At 38.9% G+C, this 15,116-nt stretch overlaps 1 protein-coding gene across 1 annotated transcript in view; it reads left to right on the top strand.

Annotated features, from left to right (window-relative positions):
• PITPNC1 (phosphatidylinositol transfer protein cytoplasmic 1) overlaps window positions 1-15,116 on the top strand; it is a 76,543-nt gene that overhangs the window by 31,954 nt on the left and 29,473 nt on the right. Inside the window, 3 exon segments of the mRNA XM_085077323.1 lie at window positions 6,463-6,611; window positions 9,635-9,723; window positions 10,162-10,169. Coding sequence (XP_084933449.1) covers window positions 6,463-6,611; window positions 9,635-9,723; window positions 10,162-10,169 — 246 coding nt within the window.

The following is a 15,116-nucleotide window of genomic DNA, read 5'->3' as shown; positions in this document are numbered from 1 at the left end:
AGCACCTAGATGTTTGCTGTTATTCCTTGATTGATCTTTTGTATAGATAAAAACGGATTTCCTTTTGAGAACAGTAATTTAGAAATCTACCTTTGCTCCTGGAGCTACTTTCTCATATTTGTACCTCAGGGACAGCCATTTAAAATAGCAGTTCATAAAAACTTCTTTGTCATTTCTGCATGACAAAGAGAAAGCAGTGCAAAGGTGCCTGGTTTGCTCTAAACATCTTCACTTAGAAGCAAGAAGTCAAACAATGTGTTCGTGCAGACTCCATACTGCTGTTTGGCCTGGCTGAAGGAGATTTAGTGTCAGGTCAGCAGTCTGGGGATCTCTGCACAGCACTGCACTGCACTGCAAGAACATTCCCCTTCTGCCTTCTCTGTTTACTATTCACGTTTTCCTTGCAGAATTTCCCAAGCACTCAAACCCAGCAGTCCTCTTTTCATAGGACCCTAGCCCACAACGTAGTTATTTCACCAGGAAAATCACTGTTTTAGAAATACAAACCACTACTTTCACACTGGTAAATTCTGCTACATAGGAGAGACTTCCAAGTTCAAATTAACACTGAGTTTATTTTATTCCTGCTTTCTTTCCTGCCTCTCTAGGAAAAAAAGGATTATTTCAGTGGCAAGGTTTCTAACTCTGCAGTGGTTACAAGTCTGGCTGATCTCCCTCCATAGCAATGTCCTGCAGTAAAACCTTGAGGTGGTGATTATCAAGAGATACCCATGACCATTGCTTGCAGAGTAGTAGCTTTGTACCCCAAGAAACCAAACCAAACCAAATTGCTAATTCCAAAAACAGACAAGGAGGAGCAAATTCAGCCACCCATACACGGAATATCAAATACCAGCACACTGCACATTCCTCTATTCTTGTTAAAACCAATCTAGGAATGTTAATAGCAAGGAAAACAAATCACTTTGTCAGAACCTGGAGCTTGTGTCATGGAAAAGATTCCCTTAAATTATTGTTAATAGCTATGAATCATCACCTAGAGGAGTTTGGGGCTCAGGGGGCACAAGCTCAGTGCTCCATCAGCTGCGGCTGGAATTGGCCACACGTGAGGGCTCTGCTCCCACAGCCAAACCTGTGTGAGGATGCATCAGCGTTCACCCATTCCAGATGAAATGATGTCTAGTAGTACTAACATGAAGGATTTATGGTTAATGAAGGAGATAAGAGAAACCACTTCTCTTTCAGTAATTATCATTTAGAATGAAAAAGAAATTACAAATGTGTCTTGTGGTAACAGCACTGAGCTGGAATCACTAGATTGAGGCTAAATTCCCTATTCTACCACAGACATAGTTTTTAAGGTTGATGTATTAATTTCTATTTCAATCAATCAAGTGTAAAATAAGGTTAATACTTTCTTTGCCTGTCTTCAGTATCTAACTGCAAGCTTTTCATATCTGTGCAATGTAGAGCTTAGATCTTGACCAAATCTGAAAACAATGCCCTCAACATCAAAACAAACACAAAAGGAAACCTCAGTGTATCCTCCTAAACAAAGATATTTACTCAAGCAAGTACATTTCCAAACAGTTTATTCCAGAAGTAAAGTATCTGTGTAAAACTGCTGGGAAGAGATTGCTGGGAGTGACAGACTCTGCATGTTTGGACAAGTAGCTTACCCAGGGATCACCATGTTTGCCTCATGGTGGTCCTTTGAGGAATAATCAGAAATTGTTTTAAAAAATTCAAAATGTGGACAAATGATGGAAATATTCCCGTTGATCTTTTTAGTGAAAACAAAAAATTAAGTTCTGGAACACAGTCACAAGCACACAGAGCATCTTGCAAAGACTGTGACTTGAAAATAGATCAAAAACATATCAATCAATTTTAAGATTGTTTTCTGTGAATGAGACAGCATTCCATAAATCAGTTTTCCTTAATAAAATTGCTACTCTTTTGCCATAATCAATGCCCTTGGATTCAGCGTAGCTGGACAGATATAACTGATGATGAAGCTGATTCATTGTATTTTCTTGCTGGAAATAAATCTTAACTAAATTGAGGTCAATGACAAAACAGCTCTTGCCATCAGTGGATGCAGGATTGACCCTTTAGAGCTGCCTTTGTGCATAAGGACAGATTTGTTTCAGTTTCGCTGTTGCTGGTTTTCTTCTTTTTTTCTATTTTACCTTTACAATTTTCTGAGGACTAGAAGCCACTGGCATGTTATAGCATGAACCTGTGTGAGACATACTTTCCATTGTTGAAATGCAGAGCACCAAACAATCACTTCCTTGAGCAGGCAGAAAAGACGTTCAGTGTCTTCTGGACTCCAGCTGAGTCTGAAGCCTGGACTCTGCAGGGAGGGATCTCACTACTGGCTTAGAACAAAAAATTGCACAAATTGAAGTGGCAGCACCATCCTTGATGGTTTAGTCTAGTTACTTGTCTTTAGTCTAGTTACATGTAACATGTAAATGTACATGAAAGGGTTGAACCATTCTTATGAATATGGTAATTATGTAAGACGAAGCCAATGATAAATCTGTTACATTTTCTGTGAGCATTCAGATAAGAACTTCAAGGAGTAGTATGAAAATTGCAGATACGAGATCATTTTGGCATAATTTCTTCTTTGAGAGAGCTTTATTTTTTATATTCCACCTGAAGTTTGAAAGTTTATAGTCTAAGACTTGTATTAAATCAAAACCTGAGCAATAGGCAGGTTTGCACATATTTGCACAAAGATTTCTTGTGCAGGTCCTGCTGAAGACAGTGAGAGCTCTACAAATGAAAGATGTGTGGGATGATCCCCTTTTTTACTCCTGTCTGAGGGATAAAAATGTTTCTGTTCTCACTAATAATTTTAAATAAAATCAGTTTGACCATCTTTATGCTGTTGCTAACATGAACTTTGTTTCTTGTATGACTAAATCCCAATAGCAAACACCATCTGCTGTTGGAGGAGCAGCCGAGTCACCACTGAGACAAAGTCTCACTCATTAGCACTTGGGAAACACCAGGGCTGCTACAATACACAGCAATACCCTTAGAAATCCACGTTCTGTGCATTTGTTTATTGAAGATCTTCCTCTGATATTGAATAAATTTTCCCCTATTAAACTGAAGAACTAACAAACAAAGAGCTTTGCTCCAGATCTAAATTCACATTTGGAATGCCATTGTATGAAATTTTACTGAATTCCTTGAAACAGTGAATGGTCTTGGAAAATTATCTTACAGCTAAGAATACAGAAATTCAGATTGCGATAGAGCAACATAAATAGTAGTGGTATATCAGTTTACCCTTGCAGGAATAACGTGTATCATTTACTGTTGTTAAATGATTCTTAAGTGCTATTTCTCCACAATATCCATAGGAGCTAAGAAGAAGCTGTGACTTTTTATTCAGGTATTTAAATTCCAGCAAGTTCTAAAAGACACATCTTTGCCTTGGATTTTATTCATGTAAATAGAAACATACACTTGAAAAAATGCTATTTTATCTGAAATAATAGTTGTGTGCTCTCTGATTTAGTAAAGTACTGTTATTTTGGAAGTTAACATTTTCCATTCTGCTCTAGAATTATTCTAACATTTTGTACAGCATATAGACACAAATGAATAGCATGCAAAAGAGCTAAGTTAGGTATTTTAAAGTACGTGTAAAAATATGTTTCCTTTGCAGAGCAGAGCTGCTTTCCAGCAGGACTGCCCAGTCACTTCAATAGTTAGGAAAGGTCATAGAATAGTCTGGGTTGGAAGGGACCTCAAAGCTCATCTCATTCCAACCCCCTGCCACGGGCAGGGATGTCACTCACTGAATCAGGCTGCCCAGGGCCATCCAAGCTGGCTTTGAAGGTGGATATTTCTACTCGACAGCAGTCAGATCCGTAGCTACAGAGAGTCATTGCCTGCGGAAGGCCAGGAGCAGTAGGGCTCCTGCAGGAGAGCTGTCCAGCAGTGGTGCCTTCTGTTCCCTTCAGCATCTTCCAAATGGGAAGCACCATGCTGAGCTGCCTTGGATACCTCCTGAGAGATCCTGGGGACAATTGGAATGTGTGTGATTTTGAGCCTCATCAGAGGAGAGCCTTCCTGTTGAGCACTGCCTGTGCAGCATCTGTAAAGCAGCTGCTGTTTGACAGCACTGAGCCTCATCTGCAGAGGGCAGTGGGCACCAGGCTTAGCCCCTCCTAAACTCCTGCTCAGATTCATGTACAGTCTTTGGGATCTGATATCTTGCAAGCATTTTGTGGTGGGGTGGATCCATGAAAGAACAACGAGCTCTGTTTACAAAAGGTGGTGGTGTGGAAATGTGTTGTCTCTGATTGATGATGCTGGAGCAAATGAAGGCATCAGCACAGCCCTACAGTGGGAATGTACATTCATCTGGATGCTTCTGAGCCAACACTTCCAGCAGAAACTGAGATGTTTGTATCTGACCATTAAAACTGAGAGCAAAATTGCAAAGGACAACATAGACATAGGAAATTGATATGTGCAATTATGAAACACTTTCCAGAGGTGTCCATGGTAACTAAAAGTCATTACTTTATGGGATAACAAAAATCCCAATAGAGATCATGATCGAAATATTGACTTTATGTCAAACGGTAATTCCTCTCTCTACTCCTCATCTGACCCTTTTATATTCCACAGGATATAAATTACTGACCTCTTCCTTTCCATTAGAAGATAAGCACCTTATCACCTTTCCTCTTTTCTGCCATCCTTATCACTCTGCAGGCAGTAAGTCTGTGCTCCCAGGTGGTCTAATTGATACATATCTAATTAAAGGCAAAGCATTTTTTCTCAACTTGTATTCAGCTTTGAAGTGGGTTGCTTTGATTTCAGACCTGAAGAACAGCTTTGTGTGCCTGAAAGTTACTCTTTTTCAAACTGTACTAATTGATCAAATCAAATGTACTACAAACTTTGCCTTCCCTGTGCACCAATGCATTCGTTTTTGTTAGAGAAAAAGAGAAGATAATTTGTCATGGATCTAGTTAAAAGCTGTGTGTGAGGTCTGCAGCACTTCAGAGCTTTTGAGATTAGAACAAAATGTTCAAATATGATGAGTTAGAGAAAAAGGATTCAGTAGAGACAAAGGTTGATAAGTGGGTTAGCAAGTAAAACAATGTCAGGACTCGCTGTCTTAAATGATCCTGCAAGATGGAAGTTCCAAATTTCTTACCTTCTTGTGGCCTGTTGCTGTAGGGGAATAAATTTGGATTATATAGAACTGAGGAACTAATATAGGATGCCCTCCATCATCCTATTGCTTATAATTTTGTTTAGTAAGACTGTCTTGTTACCAGTTGCTAATAAGGTCTGTGAAGGTTTGGGGTTTTTTTCTGAGCTAATTGCTCTTTTGATTTGGGCTTTTTAAAGTATGTGATAGGATTGGTGTTTATAATATGCAATAACCACAAGAATCTCATAGAGTTTTCTGAGGTCAGACTGTCACGATGCTTTTGTTTGCTTATGCTGAGCTAGTACTTGGCAGCTTGTGTGGTAGCTCAGCCATTCTCTAAATTAACAGGTTGTTCTTTGTATTTGAAGGGGACTGATGTGATTGAAGTGATTAGCATGTATATGCCTAAATAAATTACTCTGGGGGAGAGAGGGATCCAATCGAGAGGACTGGATAGGTCCAAAGAGGTTGTTGTAAGAACCCTGGAACGTTCAAGAATGTGCAAAGGACTTGAGAATAAAATTTCAGACCAGAAAATGACTGGGAAAGTACAGTTTTACTCTAAAATCTTTGTTAATGAATGTTCAAGGATGTATTTTTTGTTAGATTTCTTTGGAGGCAAAAGGCCTGGTGTAGATACGAGACATAGAGAGAAAAAAATCAAGTGGAACAATTTATTTTTCCATGATAGCAAAGTTGGGCCAATTCTCACCATGTTTGGCTTCCTAAGTTACTTGGAGTCTGTAGAAAAACAATCAGTAAAGGGCTTAAATGCATTTTAATAATATTGCCAAGGCACTCAAACTTCTGTTTCCAAAGGACCTAGAGTCTACTTGGTTTTCTCTTAAGACTGGTGCTGCTGTTCCTGTGGACCAGGAATCTGAATAATAATCTGAATAATCTGAATCTTTTTGCAGGGCTTCATTGGGTTGGCAGGGCAGGAGAATCCTGTGTTCCACAGAACTTTTAGAGTTCACGTGCTGGTTAAAGTCCCTTTACATTTCAGCATGTGGAAGCACTAGATTAATTGCTTATTTATTCTTAACTGATATACTTACAAATAGAGTCTAATAATAGAGCACTAGTCTAATTCTTTACATTTGTATGCTCACAGGTTTTGTTATTTTTTCCACAAGTGATGCCATGGTCTTAATAAGATAATGGGAGGACCCCAAAAATACTGGGGTTTGCCTTTAGACTACCTCTTATTTGCACATAGCAGTACATAATTGTCTGAGATTGGCTTTTGAATACACATGTATTACATAAAACTAACATACCTGGTTCTTGGTTTTGCCTTGCAGTACAGAATTGGACAGCTGTACATGATCAGCAAGCACAGCCATGAGCAGAGTGACCGAGGGGAGGGTGTGGAAGTGGTGCAGAATGAGCCCTATGAAGATCCCAACCATGGCAATGGTCAGCTAACAGAAAAACGTGTCTATCTCAACAGGCAAGTGCACTAAAACTGTTTCTCTCAGCATGGGCTGTAATAAAAATTTGCAAAGAGTGCAAGCAACAGCCTTTCTGTTTCAATAGAATGTGGTGCCATGAATACATGCTGCCTCCTGGTAGCCATGGGGAGGTGGGATTGATCTGTGGCTTAGAACAGAGGGATTTGGTGTTGTTCCTTCTAGAGCATCTTCTCCATGAGAAGGAATTATAACTTGAAGGTAAGGATATACTGAAAATCAGAACTTTTGCTTTCTTTTACACTTAATTGTTTGTCATTTTGTTTACCAAAATCATTGGGCAGAGCGAGACAAAGAACTAAACAACAAAACCAGCAAAGTCTTACCCTCCAGGAAAACCAAAACCAAACCATTAAAAAACTTTAAATTTCTCTCACCTCATAATCACGTCACAAAGCCAGCATTGTTGGTGATTGTATTTTGCCCCAGCAAAGTTAATTGACATTATGAATGACCATTAGATTGTGTACAATGACAGCTTTCTGGACCACTAGGCTTAAAGACATGGTGGAAAATTTGGGGTTTTTCTCCCCAAAGTTCCATCATTTCTGAGAGTGAAGTGTTTGTTTTCCAGTGCTGAAATGATACTGCTGAGGATCGATGTCTCCACATTCACAGGCCAGCGACGTTTAGATATATATATTTGTGCAATATAAAATACGTTGTTCAATCTGTTCCCATTTTTACTACTGCTGATCTAATTGAATATCACTGCTTTTTCTGAAGCTCTTCTTTTCCCCTGGGCCTGTTTCATTTTATTAAACTTATGCTCTGCAGCATTTTGGAGTGGGCATACAAACACTACAGCTATTGCTTCTACATTGCAAGTTTCTCCTGCACTGCAAACCTGACATATCTAACCTTAATTCAGGCCAAATTGAATCACCAGTGATGTTACACACACACACACACAAGAGCTCAATAATATATATCTTGCCAACATTTAATATTATTGTGATTGTAAGTGTTCTCTCACAGGCTAGATACACGACTTGGGAAAAATCAATAAATGCGTTCCCATTGTAGAGCTCCCACAAGTTGTGGGGGTTTTGAAAATGTTTCTGGATATTTCTTTTCTGCATTTTAAAAATAAGGCTTTAAGCACTGAAGAGCATATTTAGAATTGCCACTTTAGGGTGGCAGATAGGATGATCCACACATGTCTGTGCTGCTGAAATAGAGATATTATCTTTTCTTTGAGTGGACCTTGGAAAAATTCATCTGTGTCTGTGACTGGGACTTGCTGGCAATTCTGAGTATAATATGTGTTTTGCTCGTGAAGTTGTTTTTTTCAGGATGTGCTGTACTATCAGCTATGTGATGTGGTGAAGGTAGGTAGACAGGCAAATATGCTGAAAACAACGATAACCAAAAAAAGTGCAAAATGAGCAGATGTATGATTTCTAGTGTCAGTTTAACCTTAGTTATATTTAGAATTGTTTACTGCCTCTTCTCTCCTGCTGGAGCAATGTTTTCAGAAGCTGAAAGTCTGCATCCTCTGGTATTTATAATTTAGGCATCAGAGTAAAGTTTAGCAGGGGTAAGGGAGGCAGTCAAAAACACTGACAGAAGCTGACAAAATAACCAGATCTGATACAGGGAAGTCTATTATGCAGAATGTAAAATGTTGCTTAAAAGTCTGTACACAAGAAAGGTTTATGTAAAGAAAAGAATCCAGTTCTGAGCAATGTCATCAAAGAGCAAAAGTCAATGCACTTGGCTTTGAATCTGTAGATAATGTACTAACGTCTGCATTTTGCCTCTGGACAAATAAAATATTTATATGTAGCTGGATCGTGGTTAAATAAGCCTTAATGATCCCAAATGTATTTTCTTCAGAAATTTGCTAATATGGAAAGTTAATTTACTTTCTGCACATAGTTATCTAAACAGAGCTATTTCAAACATTTACACTCAGAAAACAGAGGTTTGCAAGCATCTCCTGCAGTTCAGTACAGACTCAGTCTTGGCCAGGGTGATCTGCTCAGTGCTTTGCCAGACCAGCACCATTTGAACTGAGTCCCCCAAATACTGGGATATTTGTGGTGTCCAAGGTCTGCTGTCCTTGGAATGACTAGTTCTGCTTCTTTGTCCCTGGCAGCCTCAGTGCTTATAACTGAAGTCATTAAGAGAGGGTTGAAAGATGAATTATAGTGAACTTGCCTTTTTAAATGTTTCTTTGTTCATCAGTTTTTGGTACCCTCTGTGACCAGAGTGCTGGAAACGAGACTCAAGAGCCATGGTAAAAAAATGCTGCCACTCTTCCCTAGTATTATTCAATTACCCTTTAATGATTCCCCCATATGGTGTATCCATTTCTGGTTCTGCTGCTGTTGTACCACTGCATTGGTGAGTTCTCTTGACAGAGTGAGCTCCGGGCTGTGACGTCAGCTCCATTAATTCTCTTCACTTTTGTTATTTACTTTTCCCATCAGCAAAATGGGACTAATGCTGCCTACCAGCCTCACGAGGTGTTTTGAGTGATCTGTTAATTTTAATATAAACGCTTCCTACTCAGGAGTTGGTGTTGGTGGTGTGGGAACAGCTGCGTGCCAGGTGAGCTGAGCGAGAGGTTTCAGTGCTGGCAGAGAATATGGAGGAAGAAAAAAGAGTCTGTAAGAAGAAGTGATGTATTCAGGATCGAAGTGGACTGAAATGGCACACTTCCTCCTGAGCTCTTGTTAGAGAGTGCCTCCCTGTGGCTGAGGACTCGGGGCACTGTGACACCTTGTTTGGCCTCACCTGTTGAGCTCAGCTGTGGCCACAGCTTCGAGACCATGAACTCTCAACGTGAGCACCCTCAGTTCAGCTCACTCCAGGGTGCTGCTCTGGCACACATCTGCACCCTCTGCCAGGGGAGCACAGCTGAGGCACAAAATGGAGAACTCTTGAGAAGTCTTGCTGTGTCCCCCAAACACCTTGCAAATGATTCCAGATGTGCTCTTTTCTACAATACCCGTAAGTCACAATATATTCTAATTTTATCTGTTCTTTTTACTTTCAGCAAACTGCCTAGCTGGGCCAGAGCAGTTGTTCCCAAAATATTTTATGTTACAGAGAAGGCCTGGAATTACTATCCTTATACAATCACAGGTAAGGAATGTAGCAGAAATAATTGCTGCTTTGTGGTTTGGGGATAGCTTATCTTCAGAAGCTCCAAGTTACATATTGAACTACAAGCACCAAATCTCTTTAACAACTCCTCTTGAACTGCATATGTTCTTCCACCTTATATTTACTGGTATCAGGAAATAAAGATTATAGGCTAGGGATGGGTAAAAACCGGAGTGTTGCATCAATGCAATTTCTCCCTTGCAAAGAAAACATCAGGTGCTTGGATTCTGTCAGCCTTGTGTCCTTTATTGTCCCATAAACTTTAGTCAAATAGAAATCAGCAGCTTATCTGACACAATATTTTTTATTGTTAATATACATTTACTGTAAGGATCTTGCATCATTGTTTCATTTCACAGTTCTTTTTCTTTTTCTCTTGTCTTTCTTTTTTTTTATGAATGGACAATTGGAAACCAGAATACACAGTAAGTTTTTCTTCCTCTTTTTATTCTAAAAATAGAAAAAATATGTAAAATACAGTGGTGGAATCCAATATGATTTCTTCTTAATATAACTAGTTCATAATGCCTTCAATAGTGAAACTTTAGTTATTTGTTTAAGAAATTTAAAGGGAAATTTGAAGTATTTCTAAGGGAATCCTATTTTTTTTAACTTCAAAATAATTTGATATATTTTTAATTACTGACTGTAACAAAGAGAAGCTTCTATAAAACAGGGTGAGGTTTTTAAGGTTCCAGTTATTACATGGAGACATGAGAACAGATTTTATTTTATTTATTGTTTTATTAACTTATAAAATGTTCATCTCTGGTATAGTATCTGGGAAACTGTGCAATCTGTAGACAAAATTAAACATAATCTGGGCACAGTGCCCAGAAAAATCAGCTATTCCCTCTCGCAGAGCTAAGGCAAAATATAGCACATAAATCATGAGAAAAAATGTTTTAAATGTGCTGGCCTCAATAATACACAGTAAGTTTTCAGGGATGGTGAGGAGATTCCAGGTGAAGGGACCTTTCAGAAACTCCTGCTTTGATTTAGTTTGAACTTCTGACTGCAGATAAAACATAATCCAGATGTTTCTCTTGATTCTACAGTGCTCAAAATGTTTGTGCGGATTTTTTAAAAACTCATAAAGCATAAAGGGAGAAAAAAAGATTTTAGCATGAAAAAAAGAAAAAAATAAAAGCATTTAAAGGCTCAGATCCCAAAGCTGGAGACCAAGAGTTGAAGCTGTGATGACCAAGTTTGAAAACCCAGAGACACAAACTGTACTTCTCAATATGTGCTACAGGTATTTAGAATGGTCATTTGATTGTCAGAGGAAACCCAAATGTCCCCAAATGGACAGTAGTGATGAGGGACAGATTCTCAGCTGGTTTTGCCAGAAGAGACCTTCAGTAGAGTCTGGCACAGTTCACATTCATTAAGGTTTCCCTTTGATAGCTCTTTTAGTTTTAGGCAGGGAAATTGACATTTACTGTGTTGCACTGGTTTAACTGAAATTTTTCTTTAACTGAAAGAAAATTTGAGTCTTTTAATGTCATTTTTTTTTCATTAGTTGAAAGAGACAAGTGGGGATGATGAAAAGGGTGGTGGCAGAAATATGTATCTAAATTTGAAATGTAATACATTACTAAAACCAAACAGCAGTGCTGTGGTCAGAGAATCTGAATCAGGAGGTGATCTCTGTCTGATCCAGTGAATCAACACCTGGTGCAGGTTGGAGGAAGGTACAGCTACAAAAATGTTCAAGAGCATCAGCAGAAATGATTGCAGGCTTGGAGAGATGTACAGAAAAATTAAATCAGTTCAGAAATGTAGAAGGTAGGCAAAGCAGTCACTGAGTGACAGTGTAACTGCCATGGGGAGCTAGGGACTAATTACTCACCATGGTGCAAGGAAACAGAACTAGAAATACTGCAAGGAGATCAGAGAAACTGTACTTCAGACAAAAATCTAAAATATGTTTTAATGGAGCTGATAGGCTATGAATTTATCTTCATGGAAAACAGAGACCGTGCCTTTGCCTCAAACTGTTGAATCTAGAACAAAAATGTTAAATAGACCGCTGGGAATAATTGCTATCCTTGTCTAGAATATTTCTCTAAATTTGATCTTCTGTATTCATTAGAGAATTCTGAAAGAAAGAATAAGCCCACAGTCATTGCCCAAAATATGTAAGATAGCTTGGAAACCCTTTTCCTAAAGATCGCAAATTCCCTCTGAAGGGTGTGTGGGACATGGTAAGAGTCAAATTGAGCCTCATTTCAAGGCAAACTGATTCTAAAGGCAGGCCAGTAATTAGATAAATAAAGCATAATCTAATCGAGTCAAGTACATACTGCTCTGTGGTATGTTCACACCTTATTAACCTTGTAAACTCCCCTCTAAATAAAGAGAAGGACTTTAAAGGCTCAGCATGTTATTTCAGTGTGTTCGTGATTTGGAAGAGGATGTGAACAACAGACTGAACCTTGCTGATAGTCTTAAGGTTTTTCAGTTGTAAAATATGAAGGCTGTTGAGAAATTGCATTTGAGGCCATACCCTAGCATGCAGAAATGCAATATGGAATAATTTCATCAATCTGATTCTCTTGTGAATATTATTGAATTCATAAACATGACCTTCTTAAGGACCTGAAATTAGGACACCTAAGAAAAAATGCTCTTCAGGCATTGAAAATAATATTCAGAATACTGTGCTGTGCAATGGTTGTATAAAAAGCCAAGAGTGATTGGATGCATGAAAACAGGAATGGAAATTATACTGTCATGATGTTAGTCCTCTATAATCTGGATCCAGTTATGATGGCATCTGCTTTAAGCAATGATATTTGTTACACAGCAACCCCCTAAATTTGACAGCAAACAGCACATCTGCTACTGGCTATTGACAACCATATTAACAGCATGTAAAGCAAATGACACACTTGTGATAATGAGATTAACAGAACTATTGCACAAGTGATGTTTTTGGGGGTGTAATATGTGCTAGAGAGTCATGTCAGGAGAGCATCTGCAAATGTACCTTGTGAAAGCTGCCCTACAAAAGACTTCCTGTCAGGAAGATGACACATGGGTAATGTCCCAAGGAGTGCTGGAGATAATCCTTGAAAGCTTCCTGCTGACATTGAGAGGGAGGAGGAAGTAAAAAAAAATACTTTCAAAGCTGAAGCCAAAGGAAGTCATGCAGATTTGGAGGTACTATTTAGGGAATAAGATATTCGTGTAAAGTTCAGTTTTTGTGACTGGGGTGTTACTTCAGACCTGTATGTGAGAAGTCTCTTCAAGTTAGACAGGAGCTACTTTGGTTTTGATCTTGTCATTAGAAACCTGACAAGATATCTTGCTAAAATACCTACTGAAGTCTTCTCTATAATTTTTGCAGGCTTTTGCAGGCATTAACCATTTCATATTGCGGTTAGGTTGATGTTAAGATCATACACAGGGATACAGTATTTAGGATGCAGCAGAAAGGGATCCCTGTAGGAGTAACTCCAGTGGATTCCACTCCATAAGCAATTCCAGGAGTTAGGTATTGCCAAGTGCCTCCTGCCCAGCTACAGCTGCTCCTGGGGAATTGGTGCTGCTAGCTGCTGGCTTTGGGAAGAATTCCTTTGCCAGGCATAGGCTGGGGCCTTTTTCACTTGGAGGATGGAGAAAAGATGCCTTGCAGCTCTCAACAACTCTTTGTGTGCCAGCTTATCACAGCCTTTGCAAATATGTATCCTTAGTGGAAAAGATCTATGCTATTCGCAGAGGCAAGAACAACTGAAGTTTCAGGAGGCTTTGTTATTTTCTTTCTGAGGTTGTCTGGCCAGATTAGAAATAATTAACTAGAAAGGAAACTTGTGTCTATTGCAAACCAAATGGAGAAGAATTGCGTAGAACTAGGTTTCTTTACCTGCGCTGGGATATTGTTAGAAAATAAACAGCACAGAGCAAATATCCATTTGACCTGCTCAAGTGACAGTGGAAATTCTGGACAAAAAAAGAAAGGAGCCTCAAGCAATCAATCAATTCACGAATGTTTGGTGACTAAACCATGGTACAAAACTTTGTGTGATCAAAGTACACTGAAAATGAGCCAAGCAAAGTTTAGTTCTCGAGCTGGAGTAAGAAGAGGCCTAGGAAAAATACAAAGAGAATTTAAGCAAACCCTTCTGAGTTTGAAGGGGCAGTTGAAGTGTTTATCAGGGATCAGTTCAAATAGAATTACCACCTGACCTGAACAGCTTTGGTGTTGTTAGCAGTATTTCTGTTCTGGGGCTGAAATTTAAAAACAGCTGCATAATTTTTTTGTGTGCATAATTTATAGACAATTGTTAGTTTCACAATTATATAAGCAAAACAAACACTAAAATAGCATTGTTTCTCTGTGCAAGGAGGAGGAGCATTCCTTCAACATGCCAATGTCTCAAATCAACTTATGAAGAGAATATAAATTCAGAATATTTATGAAAAACAGTTATGGAACAGAAAGCAGGAGACAACAATTCCTTTGATGATTTATCACAATGACATTTATTCTTCTACAGTAAATGACTGAGGAAAATAAAATTATGTCATCTGGTATGTGTCAAGGCCCCAGAGTGAGAGTTGCTAAATGGTCCATTACTGACCTGCTGGTTTCTGATTACTTTTGAGAACAGGCATGTTTTGTGCTTCACTTAGCTGCTGGCTTGCCCATGAAGTAAATTATCTGGAAGGAATGTTTTTGTATTGTTATTTTTATAATGAGATGACTTGAGAAGGAAAACAGTTGTTTCAGATAAACATTGCTGTAGTTTTTCCTGTTCTCTTTATCTGATTACCAGCCCTTGAAATTTGGATGTAACCCCTCACTCTTCAGTGCAGAAACTTTTCTGCAGCTTGAGGATATGAAAAGTCTGCATCAAAAATGCAACGGAATCTCTACTGCAGGTTTAGAGCCTAATGCAGTTACTACCAGCATCCTCCCATCTTACCCCCGACTCAGAAAACAGGCTAACTGGTGCCATTGTTATAGGAAAACACAGATTTATTTCCCACAGATTTATTTCCCAGAGGTTCTGGCAAAAGGAAGGACCTCTGTAGTATTTATAAAAACCAAATAATTTTTTTTTAGAGAGCTGCAGACCTGTATTCTCATTTAATAGCCTAATCCCATTGAAACGAGTAACTCAAACTGCTTGGGAGAATTCCCTGTTTCCAGCACCGGCTTGTTCCAAAGCAATCCACGCCCCTCTCTGATAGATGGGATTGTCATTTCCACTTGCTCACGCTGCTTTTCACTTCCCTTCTTCCTCAATAAGCAGGTTACTGTTCCCATGTATCAAAGAAAGAGATCCTAAGGGAAGGCAAAGCCAGAGATAAGAGTTTTATAGTGGTTGGAGGCAACTTGTTACTCATCGTTCCATCTTCAGGTT

The sequence above is a fragment of the Lichenostomus cassidix genome, chromosome 18, assembly GCF_008360975.1.
Source record: "Lichenostomus cassidix isolate B80296 chromosome 18, HeHo_3.0, whole genome shotgun sequence".
In the NCBI taxonomy this organism is placed as follows: Eukaryota; Metazoa; Chordata; class Aves; order Passeriformes; family Meliphagidae; genus Lichenostomus; species Lichenostomus cassidix.
The sequence above is the reverse complement of the archived record's forward strand: the minus strand, read 5'-3'. Positions and strand labels throughout refer to the sequence as shown.